An 18,730-nucleotide genomic window follows, 5' to 3' on the forward strand; every position below is an offset into this window, starting at 1 on the left:
ATCTAGTTTGCCCCAGTTATACCAACACTGTCGAAATATAAGCTGATTTTCAGTCTTGGGACGTAAATATGTCCGTGTAGCCTATTCCCAGCTGCCGAGAGTTACCTCGGTAATCACCACACACACAGCTCTGGATTTCAGCCTCTTTATTGAGCTCACACCAGTATGACCAGGTGATGCTCACCAGGGTCTCGTCTGCAGCTTTCTACATCTGCATCTCCCCTGCCTCCTCCATCTGAGCTCCAGCACGCTGCTGCATATAAAGGCAGACGGTGATTAGTAACCAGCTGCAGCTCCGTGACCCACTCACCTGGCGCTGCTCTCCTGAGCACCACGCTCACCTCCACAGAACACTGACTAAAGTATCTATCTGCATTTTACTGACACTTCATACTTTCAAACCAAAGTCACAATTTTAATATCTACAATATGAATGAGGTGATAATACACACTGCTCTCAGGGGAAAATGAGGTCCCCGAACACTGTCTGAAGCTGGGGAGGTGGCAGGGTCCGCCACATTGTTTATCTCGTTACTGAAAATCTTTCTCTTCTTATCTAAATATCTACCTCAAAACCCCTTCAAGCACAGTATTTGAGTAAATGTACTTAGTTACATTAAATCCCTGCTGTTAAAGATCCTCTGATGTGTTTTCAAACTAAACCTCCCAACTGAATGAACTGAATAAAGGACATTTCTGGGAGTCCTCTGGGGATAAATATTAAAGATAAATATTTCTGAGCTCATATTTTTACCTCATTAATATTGTTAATATTATAATTCTGACTTTGAATGTCTCAGATTACCTCGCGCCCCTTTAACCAGAACCAGGACCTGGATCCTCGGTGCTGCGGCTCCGTCCCTCCCACTCTGCAGCCTCACACAGCGGCTGGAGGCGGGCGGGATGGCCCGTCAGCACACGTCACAGGCGGCCTGCTTATTTAAAGCTGGATCCGCGGAGGAGGACAGTTTCTCAGACGGGACCGCGTTGCCTAGCAGCTGGCGGAGGACTCCTGCTGCCGCACGCTGTGTGATCTCTCTGCTCGGACTCTCGGAGCCTGTCTGTCTGTCTGTCTGCCTGTCTGTCTGCCCGTCATCTGTCTGTCCGAGTCGATATGGCCAACATGCCGCAGACCGTGACGCTGAAGGGACGCTCTCCGTGGGGCTTTCGGCTGGTGGGAGGACGCGACTTCAGCACACCGTTAACCGTCTCCAGGGTAGGTGGAAGCCCGTCTCACGTCTCACGTGTGCGGGACCCTCGCGTTCTGTCATCATGAACACATGAACGCCAGTAACACTGAATGAAGTAGAAGAAGAGGTACCGAGGTGTTCCGCCTCTCCGCCTGCACCGGCCGGACCTGCACTCAGAACCTCACAGAGGGTGCTGTCTAATTCCCGGCAGCTGAAGGTGCCAGCACAGTTTAGTGAGTCACTGCAGCACAGGCCAGAACTCACAACTCAACATGAGACCGTTTAATTCAAAGCCAACATGATCAGTCAGGGAATACAATCAACTCTTAATCGATTAATAACTTATTATGCATCCAGGATTTTTTTTGCTTATGAATATTGAGTTATAATTGTGTTAGTTAACCATTAATATCACTGGTGGTTGTGGTGCTATCTGTCTATCTATCTATCTATCTATCTATCTATCTATCTATCTATCTATCTATCTATCTATCTATCTATACACACATATGTGTATATATATATGTGTGTGTATTTGGAGATATATTTGCCGTCTCCCCAATAAACCTTTTGTTATTTAAAAAGAAAAAAAAACTTTATTGAATCAGATGTTAATAATAATTTTTTGTGCTTAATCTATTCACAGTTATAAAATTAATTACATAAATTATCTATTTTTTGTATTATAGTTAATTTCAGTAAAAAAACAAAAACAGACAGGTTCTCTATGTTGTGGTCAACTCTGTTACCCCTGTTATAAACCTGCAAAACAAAATCATACGTGTATGTGTGCATGTGTGTGCGTGTGTATGTATATGTAGTATATGTATATGTATATCTTCATAGAGCTTGGTGAACTTTACTGACCCTCACAATATGGGTCAAGAGTCAGTGTGCTGGCAGCGGATTTGGCAGTAGCCAGTAGTTGATCCTGGCCAGAGTAAACACACCCGGGCTGGGCCGGGCTGGTCCTGCTGCAGGGCCTGCAGAAGGAGCACGAGAAGGGGAGGGCCCAGGGTGGCGGGGCTCGCTGACATTTGTTTTTCATCAGAGCTCATTGGTGCTGCTGAGGGATTCCAGGTGTTGTGCTCAGCTGTATCACCAGCTCCAAACCGACCCTTTAACTACAGGGCCCTCGCACTTCAACTAGAGGTGTAATTTTTAGATTTACGGCCGGCGATTAACAACTGTGAGAGGAGCAGATGAACTCCTCGAAGGTCACCTGAAGTGCTCTTTCTTTTGATAACCATACACCCCTAAAAAGGGTGTTCTCATTTGTGAGACAAGAGATTGTGTGGCTGTAGGTTTGTGGCTTTAAAGACTCACTTGGCACCTCTCCAGATTAAAGTGAAAGGTTACTGAACTTAGTAACTTTACTTTTCAGGGTATCGACTGAGTTACGTACATCGATACTACAGAGTACGGATTCTCATTAAATCAGTCATTAGGGGTTCGCCCATCAGCTCAGTTCTTAGAGCGGGTGTCCCATGTGCAGAGGCTGCCACAGTCCAGGTAATTAATAGGAAACACTGTGAGTGACAAGCCATCAGCATCGTCATTAATTAGCTGCTGTAGTTGGAGAAGTTGTTGTTGGAGATAAGTGTCGCTTTGTCGCTGTCTTGGTTAGCGTTATCTTAGCATACATACTGCTGGCTGCGTCCAAAAGTCCACCAATTTGTTCTTTAGTACACAAAAACAGTATGTAAGCTCTTTTAGTGTCTCTAACCTTGGAATAAAAACAACTGCTTATTTTTTGCAGTCAATATTACATCACAGTAAATATTACAGTATTCAATCACTGCTGTAGTGACAATGAAACAGACAATACATTCATTAAATCAGGTAGAGCTGATGATGCGATGGCATATTGCTGCCCTCTGCTGCTTGTTAATATCAATGAGGTTATGTTTTTAGCTATATGCATTTGTTAGTTTGTTGGTTTGTCAGCAGGATCTCTCAGGATCTTACTGAACAGATTTCCATGGAACGTGGATGGAGGATGGGACTCAGCCCAGAATACATCCTGCTCAAGCTTGTTATGAATCCAGCAACTTCTATCTTTTATCATTGTTTTTAAAAAATGGCTTTTTATGTTGCCAGTTTGAATGAGTGAGTATTAAAGGGAACTGTTAGGCTTCAGTGCAGATATGCAGGATACATTACTGTGCTGGTATTCCATCAATTTCTTCATCCAGGTTGAGTAAAGTGCATTTTTCCAGCTGCTCCCGGTCTTTGAACAGCTTCCTCATTTAAAATGATGTCTGACGTATTTGCTTATTATTTACAACTGAAATTGAACTATTGCTATTACAAAGAGAATATAAAACTGGAAAGGATACCAGTACCAAATTCCAGGCACCAGTATTGGTAGGCAACCCTAGCAGAAATCCAACATTGCATCAGTAAACTCAACACTCATGCTACCTCAATGTCTCCCTTTTGTTTGGAGCTCAGATATTGTTGGTGAAGTCAGCTTTTTGTACCCCTCAATTTATTGACGATCCTTGTGTCTGAGTTTCCACTGTGATTAGGACCCGAAATCTATTAGAAAAAGCAAAAATAGACACAGCAGCAAATCACATTTCTCATGGATTTCATGTTGAATTTTAAGTTGAAGCGTGCAACTTCAGAGCTTATGTTGCATGAGGTATGCATCAAAAGCTAACTCACTGTATAATTTGCACAGCATGTTTCAATCACAATTTCTGAATTTTGCCCGTTCACTGGGTGCATACTTGCATGAATGCCAATATGAGAACCATGGCATGCACAGGGAAGCCTTTTGCATTCTGAACATAGTGTAACTCAGCGATGATGGCTTCAGTAAAATTAATTACAGGTCGCCGTTGCTGCCTCTTGCCAGAGTGGATAGGGGAGTTTCGGCTAATTCTTAATTCTTGGCTTGAAAATTAGAGAAGGAAGCAGCTGGTGAGATGTGAGCATATCTATCAAAATATGTATTGTCAGAGGCATAAATACACACAGTCTCTTGGCAGTAAGAGCCACCATTTCTCTGACTCTTGAAGACTTATTCTTGCTTTCTACCAGCCACTGACATCACACTCTGAAACATCTTCTGACAACACAAAATGTGCTTTAATGGCAGAGCGTGATTATTGTTTTATTCTGTTGTCTTACTCTGGTGATAAGGAACAGAAAGGGTGGGAAAGCTGGTTGCATGTTGAGTTTGAGACATTATGTGCTACATTGCTGCTGATGTACTGGAGCATATCCTAAACTGGCTTTTCATATGCTTGCTGCATTTTTGGAGTACAGTGTGCGCCCAAGACGGCAAAAACAATGTGTTGAATGGTGACACAGTGAGAGATAGATGCAGGGAGAGAAGAAGGGTAGTTTATGTCTCACAGAATCCAGAATCCTCTAGAGGGGACAGTTTATTGTCTTGTAAATCACATACAGGCCAGAACTGTGTGAACGGAGTGTCTGGCTCTGGATAACTGGTCAAGAAGAGACGATCAGGCTTAAGATGAGACCTCAATGTTTGACCTCATCATGACGGACAGATCACCTCCCCTCTCCCTCCACGTCCTCCCGCATATATAACAGTAGATGCCATGAAGCACCTGCACTTGGAGACAGTGAAAGTTGTAAATACCAGAAATCAGGTCCTGATGGCAGCTGGTTCTCTGGCTGAAGGTGATAATGTCCCAGGATAAGCCCATTAGTCCCCTGCCAGCCCATTAGGACTCCAGCCAGTTTATGGCATGTCTGCTTGACTCAGGAAACGTTCGCCCTGTAGTGGATGTGTGTGCATGCTGTGGTAGGTTGTTAAATGACTTTATGAGCCTGAGAAAGAATGAGTGTTCAAGACACAGAAACATAAAGTCACTGATGTAGCTGCAGAAGCATTTAGAGAGGATGCGTTGAATATGGCAGCTGTGTTTTAAGCCCTTTTGTAAATTGATGTCAGACCCACATGCAGGCTGGAGGTGACGCAGGAAGCCTGTCAGTCAGGCCAACTGGCAATCAGTCGTCTTCTTGACAGGAATTCACAAGTGAGTGTTGGGTAAATAATGACCTGTGCAGTGCACAGAACCACTGTCCAGCTTCCCTCTTCGCACCTTTTTACTGTGTCCATGATGTGTGCTGTGTCTTGCTGATGCATGAAGGAAAATGCTTCGTGCAGCTTTCAGGCAACTTCATTTTTTGAATTCAGAGGTTTTAATTTGCACAGGCAACATTTGATTTATCATTCAGTTTATGAAATCTGAAAGAAAAGTGAAAAATGTTCTTTACCATTTCCCAAACCTCAAGATGACATTTTTAAAAAGCTTGTTTTGTCTTACATGAAGTCCAACAGCCAAAGTTTGTAATAATGAAAAGTGACAGAGAAAAAAGAAAAGCAACAAAAGTCAGATGGAAAAATAGCACCACATTTTTGAGCTGATTGAAACCAGAAACTCCACATTAAAGATCAGTTGAGTGTAGCTGTGACTAAAACAGATTCATTATTAATTGATATCAGGAGTGTTATTGATTATTTAATAGAAAAGTGTGAATTTGTAATAGCTACCACCAGGAAGCAGCCGCATGCTCATTCAAATGTGCACAGCCTCACAAATATGACAGAAACATGTGTGCGTGTGTGTGTGTGTGTGTGTGTGTGTGTGTGGCCATGTCACCATGTCAATCTGTTCAGAAGTTGTGCACCTGTTTGTTAGAAGCCCCCCCCCACTGACACACACAGGTGAGCTTTCAACCTCTCAAGCTTTAAAATGTCGACGTCCTCGATGAAAACCAAAGATTGACAGAACAAGCTTTAGCAAGCCCGATCCAGTGACTTCATACTGTTTGTTCTGTCACACTGTTTCTACGATGATCAGTTGTAAATCAAATATATTGATAATTAATTATCACATGAAAAAAAAAAAAAAAAGAATTTTGAATCTAGATGTAGGGAAATACAACTTTAACGATATTAATGCAGAATCTGAAAGCTCTTCTTCATAAAGCTCCATGTTGTTGTTCACTGGCCATCTGTAGCTCATTATGTTGCCGAGCAGGAAATGTTTTCTCTGCTGTCCGTTTGTTGGTCGGTCGGCTGGTTTGTTGGATGAAGGAAAGAATCAGGAATTGTTTCCTCACTGGCTTTAAAGTTACAAGATTTGGATCATTTCTAGTTTGTAGTGAATACAGCTTGATGCTGCTCCGAGTAACATCTGGATCCAGTTGAAATTGTGATCATTGTGATCTTAATTTTGATTTGGCTTCAGTTAATTAAAGGGGACTGTTGGGCTTTTGTGGAGGTATGCGCTCTATTGAGGGTTATTACATTTCTAATGAACCCATCTCTGAGTGCGTTCCAATGAAATGAACTCTACACATCGTGGGCCGATGGAACATTACAAACTTCTTGTTTCTGAAGTTGCTATTACAAGAATCACAGTGACACATCAAATGTGCAGAGTGTCCTTGGTTGTGGGAGGGTGTGCGTCTGTATGCCACATACCACAGATGCACTTGTGACCTCAAAGCCACATGGGTTGTTACACCAGCACCGCTGTAGGCAGCTCCTCTTCTCCAGGCTAGAAGTACAGATGCTACGAGCTGCATCGCCACAGCAAACCCAGCACAAGATAACAGATGGTGCTCTCGAAGAATTTCCTGCTCCTGAATCAGGAGAACAATGCGAGTCCTTGGGTTGTCGCTGAGCTCTTCCTTCTCATCTGGTTTATCTGATGGATGAAACTGACTCTCTGTGATTGAAGAGCAGTTTTCTGCTCATTTGACACCAGAAAGTCAGAGTATACTGCTATACACTATTTATTACATCTAGTGAAGCATCCTGCAGATCTTCTCTTGTGGTATGAAGTGGATTTTATTCAGTCATGTGCTTTTCCCCATGAGCTCATATTGAAGTATTGCAACAAACACGTGTTTTATTGAATGTGTTGGTTGTAAATGATATGAAATGTTATTTTTGCAATGCTCTTAATCATGCACAACATATTGAAGCATGACATCTGTGGAACTCTTCAGAGAACCTGAACACAATTATTACTAATCGGATTACGCAGCAGGTTTAAAGGGACTACTACGCACTTTTTGATGACTAACCTTGATGAGTAATGTGATTACTACATCCTAGAGTTACACGAATGGATTACAAGCTGCAGTTAATTGACACGTGACTCTCCCATGTCCTAGTGTTCTCAATACAGTCTGCAGTTTTGCTCATTGCTCTTGGCAGCTTCAGTCCCTTTGTCTCAGTGTGATAATCACACACCAGTCAGAACCTCACACCTCAGGTTTTCCGTCACGAAGGTCATAACCATGGTTCCTATCGCAGGTCCAGCAAGCAAACAAAGGCGTCTGACACGTTGCCAGGAGTTATTAGTCTCTCCGTGGCTTAGTCTCAGAGCTCCCACCCAGCAGACAGCGTCTCTGTGGAATTCACACATGAGGAACACGTATGCATGACAGATTCTTCTTGTGTAAGGCTTATAAATACCAACCAGGCGGTGAATATTTGGTGAGACTAACGTTAACTATGGCTGCAGCATGGGACTTGGCTCTCAAATGCTTTTAGCTTGACATGCGAGTCATAACCATGACAGAAAAGAGGCACAAATTTGCAATTTTACACACCTATTTAAAATAAATAACAGGACTTACTGGTGCATTGCACAACAGCAGACCTGAGTGAGAAAGTTCAAGCTGTATGAGTGTTGAGCATTGGGAGGGATTGACAGAGCCTACACCAGGCATGAGAAGAGGTCACACGAGACCTCAGATTCAGACTTTGCTATCCTGATAGATAGATTACTGTACATCTGACAACGCTGCTCAGATGAGCCAGCTTTGCATTTCATGTGATGAATACTGCAGCAGGTGTTTGAGTGTGTCGAGCTTTAAAAAGGATGACCAGCCTTGAACAAGCTGCAGGTGAAGGTGAAGTCTTGCTTTCTTACTTTCTCTCTGGAATTAAACTGCCCTCTCTCTAGACGCCCCACATATTCATTTAATGTAAGAATTTCAGTTTAACGACCAAAGTCATCAACAGATTGTGGTGAAATAACAGTGCTGACAGTATGTCATGGACGACTGTGTGGTGTGCTGCAGAGATATGGACAAAGTTAGCATGCTAACCAGCTAGCCTTGAAAACCTTCTCTCAGCAGTCCAAAGGTCCTATTAGTGGTGTACCCACAACTCTCCAGCTAGCTGCACAGCTAACTTAGCTAACAAGCAAACTGTAGCTAAAGTCATAAACAGAATACAATTAGCAACAGTTAGCTGGTGATATGCTTCTCCTCCGAGCAGTTCGACAGGTGGCCAATTCTTACACATCAGTTTAACGTGATTTGCCGCTCTGTAGTACCAACGTAATTCAGTTGGTTCCCTCAAAAGTACAGAGTTAGGCACTCAACCCTGTCAGATAATCATCTTGGATCCTCATGGGACATGTGCTTTACATACCACTGTGTTGTCAGAAGGCACTGGGCTGTGCTCACTTCATGGCTTAGATGTCAGATAAAACAGGAAGACATCAGACACAGTGATGACATGACAGAAGACTTTGCCCTCAGGCTGAAGTCACGCTCCAGTGAAAGTGTTGCTGCTGCGTTTATCACTTAACGTCTCCGCCGTGCTCGTGTTTCATGCAGAAAAACACAAGTGCCCGCCTTGAGACCACACATTCATCAGGCCTCAGCGTGCCACATGATGACTCTGTCTGACATTTGCTAACCACTCTATCTGTTAGCAATTAACTATGTCACTGTTTATGGAGAAGCCTCTTCTGGAAACCACGTCACTGTTTAGATTTTCCCAACAAGGAGTGAAGTTGCTTTCTGCTCCATCAAATCCATCACGGTCACATCTTACCGCTCTCGACCTTTAAAAACTAAAAACGTGTTGTGCATTGTTGAATATGAGAGTGATTCAGTCTTGACAGTTATTCATTAAGATTCTATCGAGTATGTTAAAAGTAATGTGTGTCACCGACTGTTCATCTGATGAAGTTGACAGTCACCCGCCAAGGTTCTTTGGCCCGGAGTTATCCAAACACTTCTAGCAACTTCTTTCCAGATGGTTCTGTGAAAAACAACAAAACGTTTATTTAAACAAACCAAGTCATTTTTAACAAAGTCCCAAACGTCTGCTGCAGCTCAGAGTAGCTTCACTGTGTGGAAGCAGGGTTGATTTCATTCCACATGATTTGAAGTCACTATTTCTAGCAGAGTTGGCCATTGAATTTTTTGTCTTTTTCCCCACTTCCACAGTGGTTTAGAAACCACTTTTCATCATTCACAACAACTTTAGCTCTGTCCTCTACCTTGGCCAAGATGACTGTTGATGAGCCGCAGTCACAAACTCACAAACTCACAAACTCACAAACTCACAAACTCACCCACTTCTGAGTTTTTTCTTCTCAACAAACGAAGCCAGAAGAATGTTGTTGCTGTTTGTTACTACCAGCGGTTTCGTGTGAGTAAGAAGACAAAAATAAAATGTTGTTTTGGTCTTCAAAGTCACGAGAGTAGAAACGGAATTAGAAAATTACATTCATCATGAAAGCTCCATAGATTTAAGTCATGACATCACGCTGCAGTGTAATAACAGATTGTGATTCTGTCTGAGCCACGTAACTCGACACCATCCTCACATTTCCTGACAGACAGGAATGTTTGTCCTCTAGTGACGACCTCAGTCGGGCCATTGTGGCACTTGGCATACCACCGCTGGTGTGTGTGTGTGTGTGTGTGTGTGTGTGTGTCATGCACTACTATTCATGGCCTGACCCTGAGGTGATATAACTCACTTTCTGTGTTTGTTGGGGGTTCCTGAACAGGCACAAACCCAAGACACACACACACACACACACACACACACACACACACACACACACACACACACACACACACGCACACACACGCTCTAGTTTGTGGCTGTCAACAAATAAGTGGTTACATTTCCTATCAGATGAAAAGGTTAATTCTTCTTTTGCTTCTTTAAAAGACTTGATCTTTCACTGACTTTAAATTATTCTTGCTCACTTGTGTTGAGTTTATATTCCTCCTGAGACACACACACACACACATTTTCCCACATTTCCCACAATGCCTCTGACCTCTCAGTTTACCGGAACTGAGTCAGGAACATTGTGGTGGTCAGAGGCTGTAAATTAGGAATTCCACATCTGAACCACACGACTCAGCTATTAGTGCTTCATGGAGCGTGAACTTGTGTGCCTTCGCTCTTAAGAGGCTCCTCCCACTCAGCGAGGCTGCTCCTCCTGCACAAACAGATCCTCTGTCTCTGGTTTGGTTCCAAACTTTTAGACAATTGTTTCTTAGTTTAGTTTGGATTGGGTTACTTATATCTGTGAGTGAAGTAAGTGTTATTTCAACACATCTTAATGTGCAGCTGTCAAGGTGAGAGGTATCGCCAGCACCAAGAGAGCTCTTTGCTTAAACACTTGGATGACAGGACAGAGATTAATCACCCACACTTGACATGCAAGGGCTTCGTTACCTGGAAAATCCTCCTAAATCTTCCCTCCCTGTCTATTTGTGGATACAGGTAGTCATTTTAGCATTTTAGATCTCTGCAATCTGAACATCCACCTGGTGAAGACAGCTGATGTTTATTATTTTATCATTTACATTCTCACCAATTCAACAACCAACCAGGTATGAAGATTTAGGTACATAGTTCCAAAGTTGGACTGAGCAGCTGTCCTGACAGAAATGGTTAAAACGTGTGCTTCAGTTTCCTGACCTGCAGCCGCTGGCAGAGCTGGCTAGAACCTGCTGAGGGGAAGTTTGACGGATACTGACAGATACTGACGGATACTGACAGATACTGACGGATACTGACGGATACTGATGGATACTGACAGATACTGACGGATACTGACGGATACTGACGGATACTGACTGATACTGACGGATACTGACGGATACTGACAGATACTGACGGATACTGACGGATACTGACAGATACTTGCAGGACATGATAAGCAGAAGTTAACCAGTTGGAAGTTTCCTGGAAATTAATTGAAGTATTCATCAACTATTTTTATGTTTTTTCAATATGTTTCTTGGTAATTACTGCCTAGTTAGCATGTAATTTGAGAATTGGCCTAAATTAAGTGTTGCCTAATAATATGTTGAATAAATCTGAGACAGTGGTTATGACATAACTTCTTGTAATGATTTTAGCCTCTTGCATCAAATGATTTGATGCTGTTCTCTGTTTTCTATAACTGAAATCTGCATTGTTTTGGCTGTTTGACTGTTGGTCAGAGAACAAATATCGACAGAAGTCTTCATGGACAGTTATAGACTAAATGATTCATTGAGAAAACAGACAGCACATTAATAATGATAATTCAGTCATTATCTTCCATGCTGATGGAAAGTTGGGTAAAGTTTGGAAGTTGGCAAAAACTGCTTCACAGCAGGGCAGCTGAGGTAGATGGGGACTTGTTTTAAAAGCTTAAAAAACTACAGAAAAATACAAACATAAAATGGCTTCATACAGCTCCAATTTAATCTAAGTCTGTACAAGCCCAGAGATCCCAAGCTGATTTGAAAAGTCGTCATTTACACCCGTTTGTAAGCCGAAATCCTCTGTGTAACTGCTGAGCTCAAAGCAGTAGGTGCACAAGCTCGACTGAGGGTGTAAATATCTTCTTCTTAAGTCACTCTGGGATCACCAGACACTTGGGTAACACCAGACTGGCTGTAAAGAGCCATTTTATGTTGTTATTATTTAAGTCTTCAGATGTGTTTTGCTGTGAAGCTCCAGAAACTTCACCCAACTTTCCATCAGCATGGCAGTGAGGAGATAATGATCGCATTTTCATATTTAAGTGAAACGTTCCTTTAATCAAGAGTGAATGTCATTATTACAGCCCTGTGAGGCAGTTCTCTGTCTCAGAGTCGCAAATCCAACAGTTTTTAACTATGAAAATGACACAAATTGAAGACAGAAATGGAACTAGATGCTGAAGGATTTCTCACATGTAATGGTTGGAAAAATACAGTCAAACTAATACTCTTGTCTTCTAGCTTGACAGCATAAAGAACACCGCTGACATGATGACATTTGTTCGCATTTCATTACATTTTAGTTTCATTGCTAGCAGCGTATTGTGTTCTGCAGCTTGCTGCCAGATGACAGTGACTGTTTGACTGTGGATGTCTTGGAGGATTCGATTGGTTCTGTTCACGAGACCAGTCAGAGGCAGGCCTGGTAATATCAGGGTCATCGTCTGTGTGTGAGTGTGCGTGTGTGTGTACGTGTGTGTAATAATGGAAAATTGTTATCATATGTTACTTAGTGTGTCTGTGAAGGTGAAACTCACCCGTCCTCCTCCCCTCCTCCTCGTTCAGGCTTTAGTCTGAGTGATCATAAAATTGCACATTTTGTTACTAAAATAAAAAAAAACGCCAGGCATGTAAAAATGTCCCAGTTCTATCCAAATATTCTGCCTCCTCCAAAACTCAGTGGTCTCTCACTTCCTGGTGTCGTTGCTGCTGCTGGCATTTGAACAAACCTGAGTGCTGCCCGATCAACAGCACATAAATCAAAAGAGCTGCTTTTGTTGAATTTGGCCTCTTCATCGACTCTCACACACTCTGTCTTTCCCTCTGTCTGTCTTCCTCACTAACGGTCTGACACCCCTAATAACAGCTCTTTCTTTTCTTTTTCTTTGTGTGTGTGAATCTCCAGGTAACACCAGGCAGCAAGGCCGCCCAAGGTGACCTGTGTCCAGGCGACACCATCCTGGCCATAAATGGCGACAGCACGGAGCTCATGACCCACATGGAGGCTCAGAACAAGATCAAAACTTGCACTCAGCAGCTCGTACTCAACATCAACAGGTACGGAAACGCAAACCGTCAGAACCACCTTCATTTTTCATTAGGACACTTTCCATATACACAAATGCAAAAGACTGCCTGAACAGGATGAATGCAGAAATCAAAAAAATGCATGTGTTCATTCACACACCCTGGATCATGCAGTGCTTTCAGCCTGTCAGAAAGAAGAGGCAAAAACCAGCTTTTCCAGGAACACATGAAAGGCTCTACATTATAAAGTCCTGAGGTTATGATAAAGGTCAGCTCAGTGTCCTCATTAAAAAGAGCAGAGGAACAGAGCTGACCAGCTGACCAACAAGGGCTGTGGATATGTAGAGACATGATTCACAGGATTTATTCAGTTTACTGCATCATTAGAGTGAAGTCTAATGATATATTAACTGTAATTGGTCATAACAGAATACGTTCAGTATGTTCAGCCCATTTTCCACAGAGGGAATTATGACGTTCAGAATAATTGGACGGGAAATGTTAAACATTAGTCACTTTCTAATCGGTCGGAGGCGCCATGACCCTCAGCAGAGGCTGCTTATGGGTTTTGTTTTCGGCCTTATTAAGTGAATCGGGTTGAAAAACTTGACTGATGTTTTACTACCGAGGTCATTCATCGCCACTCGTCCAGGAACACATATTGTCTCTATTTCTGGTGGGTCTGCTCAGCTTGGTGCAGTCACAGGGACAGATGACAGGTTTACGACTCGCTGCTCCTATAGAGCGCCGTCAAAGTCAATGAGGCTTGTTCATACGGTGAGTCACACGGCGACCTTTAGAAATACACTTCACAGGTCGATATTGTGCTTTTTTACCATTCATGGGTGGGAAAATGATCTTCCACTCTGCAATGTCACGTCATATGGACTGGTGCTGTATGTGAGGATGGCTGATTTGGCCCTGGGCGGAGGACACGAGCATGTTTCTGTCAAAATTGTAGAGCGGAAATCATCCGTCTAAACAGTTAATGACTGAGAGAGGAGAGAGAAGGAGATGGGGGATAACCGAGGAAAAACTGAAATGTCAGCCGCTGCCCACATTTCTATTAGATGGTCCCTTTTGGTTGGCGTGCTGGAAAGTGCAGCGCACATCTGGCAACCTCTGAATCCTGTCCTCTCAGATGAAGAACACTGTGTGGCTTCGGCCTTGGTTGCAAGTGACAACTGCCAGCTGGTTCTCCACTTCGCTCCTTTTAGGGCAGCAGACAACACAACCCTTCTCCTGGAGCACGGGGTTGACTACAGAGGCAGCAGAACCAGGAATCACTCCCGCAGTGATCCGACCTGTCAGATAAGCCAAGATTCTCACAAATTCAGGCAGAGAAGCACTATTTTCCCCCTCTCTCTCTCTGGTTGTGTTTTATAGTATGCAGTCAAGCGTGCGACGGCCCTGCCTTTCCCTCCAGCCTGCAGTTGAAACCATCCATCCATTTATCAAGCAAGCGGCTGAGCGTTAAGTGGTTTGTCCACATTGGGACAGTAAATTTATTTAAGGATGCATAAAGACTGGGGGAGCTCGTCTACAGCTGCTGGAGCACAGACCAGGACCCTCCCACACTAATCCACTTGCACCCTAATGAACCCAAATTCAGCTTAAATTTCCCTCTCTGAAGCCAAACACAATAGAGTATGTACAAAATAATTTAGTGTGATGAAAAGCAGTAGCTCTTACAGGTCATGGATCTGCAGCGTACGATTACGTATAACGCATAACTTCTGCCACTAGGGGGCTCTCTAGAGCCAGATCCTCTGCAGAATGAACCCCTGGCGTCACGTCGGACTCTGCTCGATCCGCAGGCATTGACCAACAGGAGGAGAGCTTTTAAACCTTTAGGATGAAGAAGTGGATTTATCTTCCCTCCTGGTTATCGTCCTGACTGCAGCAGCATTTATACATGTTTGATAGCTTCACCCAAGTGGAACATTTTCATTTGTGCATCATTTTAAAAGCATTTTGTCGTGTAGTTTTGGAGGACACATTTGGTGTTTTGACCATAATTTCAGCAGGTTAAGCAATAAGACTCTTGAAGAGTTTAAAATGATTTTGATGATTGACAGAGACCCAGTTTGACTAAAGTGCTTCATTCTTGATGTTGAATACCCTAAAATCCAATCAAATAAGATCATAAATATATGATGGCAAAATTTCTTTGACCGTTTGACTGAATGACTTTTCCATGATTTCACCATCGATATTTCACTCATTAAGATCCTTTAACCACCTTATTTGGTTAAAAGTGACTGCAAGAAATTCACCAGACATAGCTGCACTGTTCATAAATCCTCCTTCATTTCCCACTAAAACTGACAAGATAGCGACCCAGCAGAGGCAGAACAAGGCCAGCTGCTGGAATGTGACCTTTCCGCAGTATATTGGTTAAATAATTACAGCCTGAACAGCCCTGCTGCAGGACAGGAGGAGGGTACGGCATGTCTGAGAGACAGGCATGCACCTCTGGCTCCATAGTGCAGAGCTGAAATGATCTGCTGGCGAAGGGAGGGGAGGTGGAGCAGCAGGGGTTCATGGATGTGAAGGTTTGGGATTGTTTGGTCATTAAGACAAGATAATAGAGAAAGGAAAGTATTAAAGTGACTGAGAATAGGCGGCAATGTGAGAAAGGGGAAGCGATAAGACTACATTTATTCATCATGTGATGTGGTACATAGTCCCTCTGGATATTCAGAATTAGATACAGACTTTTTTGGACATGTTATATGTCTCAGTTGGGATTTTTACTGCAGTTCGAGGCCCACAGCTCTGGTCAGGACACTTTTAAGACAGTGGTTAAAGTAATATAAGCAAGAGGAAGCTGTGTTTATTTACTGGAGTCACTGTGCATGCAAGTGTCATTTTGGAAACACCATTTTAAATCATATGCTCTTAGATAAGGTACTCAACAATGTTTAAGTCCCCGGCATAGATAAAGGCTCAATACATGATGGGAACCGCATGTATACACGTTCTTTAGTGTGGAATTTTTAAGTCACTGTGAGGATATTCTTCAAGTGTTTGGCAATAACATCTTAAACTGTCACCATCCCAAGTGAGAGAAAGTGACCGGGCACAGAGAGAGGAGCTGAAGCCAAGTAGAGGAGCGGTGAATCAGAGAGAGCAAGTGAGAAATCCACATGGGTCGTCTCAGCCTCGAATGATGTTTTACAGCCAACCTTTTCTGCTGGGCGCATCGCTGGAAATTCAATTATGAAGCCGACACAGTGAAGCTCAGAGCAGAGTTTCTCTCTGTGTGATAAAGGACACACGGCACCACGAATGTTCAAAAATCTTTGTATATTCCTGCAGAAAACTGTGAAAAAACACTCTCTCAAGTGGTTGTGGGAAGCATTTCGCACACATGTTTTCATATTCAGTCCAATTTAGAGCCAGGTGATTAAACATTTACTGGATAAAATATTTTGCTGGAAAACTCAAGGTGTGCACATCATGTAGTCTTATTCTGTCCAAGTTCAAACAGAACACAACATTAGGGAAAATGAACACTTAACATTTGTTTTTCTAAGGAAACAAGACCTCCTCAGAAAACTCCTGCTTGAGAGTAATAGGGGCATAAAATCATTCTAATTCTCTATGTGCTCATTGACGCTAAATTTGTGGATGTAAAACAAATGCTGGAAGGCGGATAGACAGCAAAATGCATAAAGTTATTTAAAGTTGCATTATTTCCAAGTTTAGAGCTTTAAAAACTGTCATAAACGTGTTATTGCTGGTTTTGAAATCTCATTGGCTACATGATGTGTCAGTCATCTGGTGGCTGGTGTGGAAGTGGCTCGACTCCAGAGACGAGAAAGAAGAGAGGGAGGGTCGGACGGACGGCAGAAATGACCACATTCCTCGCAGATGGTTGACTTGGCTGATGTTGGTCATAAAGAGGCATCAGTATTAAGATGAGATTCTTTCATAGCCAGTGAAACGTTCCTTGTAGTAAGTGTAATGAAAGTTACTGTTGCACTGGTTTCAAATGTTATGAAAACTGGGAACAAGTTTCCTCAGAAGTTCACTGAGCCATAAAAAAAGCAGCCACACAATATTCTGTTCTCTGGTTGGTGAATCAGGTCCAAGCCCTGTGTTATAAATCACCCAGACAACAGGGATGTCTTGATCTTATGATGAGTATTTATTGATGTGAAATATGGGATTGGGGTCGTCGGAAACACTCCTCTGTTGTGGGCTGAAGGAATAACTGCGGATCATTTCATAACCGTTGATTCTGCTGTTAAAAAAGAAATAGGAGTGACTCAAAGAACCCATGCTGACTCACTAGAAAATAATATTCGAGAGGACAACAGTTCTCAGCCCTCATTAAAAGACTACGCCATAAAACACGCCGAAGTCAAAGCAGGAGAAACAGGAGACCTGTAATTTAGTGTTGCTGCTGATGGACAAATGTATGAGTCCACACGTCTGCTGTGACCCAAAATTATAGCACGCTGGATGAATCTGAGCTCGAGATCTTGTGCAACACAAGAATGTTTCTTTGTAATGTCTTTGCACATATTACTTTCATAACCCCCTTTTTTTCATAAATGTTATTATGGAGCATTTTAAGAGAGAGCTCTGCATCGGGGGTTTCTGGTAAGGTGCCCCAGGAAGCTCATGAAAGCTGAACAAGTAATAAAGAGCCTTCGTGAAAATTTGTCCGACAGCTGTTTGTGCAGAACGATATTTTTCCATCACTGAAGGACATTCTCAACCTTCACATGCTTGTGTGTTTTCAGATGTAATTATATCTGCTTCCCATGATTTATTTTTGTTGTGATTAACTGCTTTATCTTGTCTAACTTCAATACAGAAAGTGATTTCATGCATTTTCCAAAACATCTCTCTAATATAACTCCTGGATCATCGGCCGGCGGTCTGAATTTAAGAAGTTTAGATTCTTTGCAGTTGTTCATTGTGCTGGACTGTGAATATTTGGGATTTGATTTTCGGATATGACTTCATGCACGTTCTCCAGTGCCTCTCCACCAAACATGGCGATCTCAATCGGTTCACTCAGTTTGATCCAGACTGAAGTATTGCAGCAACTATTGGATAGATTAAACTGACAGTTTGTAATTTTTGTCGTGAAGGATGGGAGTCATGGGAGTGGCACAAGATGCAATGTGCTCCAGCCAAACTTCGGTGATCCTCTGACTTTTCTTTTTCCATAATCAGGTTGAAATACAAATTTGTTCAGTACATTACATAATGTACAAATAAACAAAAGGTTTCAGCTTTACTTTGTGCTCATTAGCAATAAGACGCATGCTAATGCATTGTGACAGGGCGAATATTATACCTGCCAGACCTCAGCAGCATAATTTAACATTTCTTATATCAAACTCCATTGTAGTGTCTTGGTAGCCAAATGGTACCCAAGTCTGTAAAATGTGTTGGACGTCAAACCTCCCTCTCCTCTCCTCTACGTATCTGCTTCTGCCTCTGCTGACACATAACAGTGAAACATGCCAAAAAAACGATCTCTTGTGTTCAGTACCTTTAGCAGACTGGCTGAATTCAAAGAGGAAACATCTATAGATGTGTGACCCATTTAAGGAAAAACTAGCATGTCTTCATATGGCGTTGGGCCACATAAAGAATCTAGAACAGCTTCAGTCAAAATGCAAATCTGTCAAGGATAGTTGTGTGGAGATGTGGTGATTTTGAATGCCTTACCAAATGATTAACCTTTTCAAACT

The 18,730-nt window shown here is 42.6% G+C and overlaps 1 protein-coding gene across 1 annotated transcript in view; it reads left to right on the plus strand.

The window, feature by feature from the left end:
• The first annotated feature begins 962 nt into the window (after nt 1–962).
• The window catches only part of pdlim4 (PDZ and LIM domain 4), a 57,027-nt gene continuing 39,259 nt past the window's right edge, over nt 963–18,730 (plus strand). The window contains exons 1-2 of the mRNA XM_037119810.1: nt 963–1,216; nt 12,892–13,043. Coding sequence (XP_036975705.1) covers nt 1,115–1,216; nt 12,892–13,043 — 254 coding nt within the window. The 5' untranslated portion in view covers nt 963–1,114. The remainder of the gene's footprint in view (nt 1,217–12,891; nt 13,044–18,730) is intronic.

The sequence above is a fragment of the Acanthopagrus latus genome, chromosome 13 (genome assembly GCF_904848185.1).
Source record: "Acanthopagrus latus isolate v.2019 chromosome 13, fAcaLat1.1, whole genome shotgun sequence".
Classification (NCBI taxonomy): Eukaryota; Metazoa; Chordata; class Actinopteri; order Spariformes; family Sparidae; genus Acanthopagrus; species Acanthopagrus latus.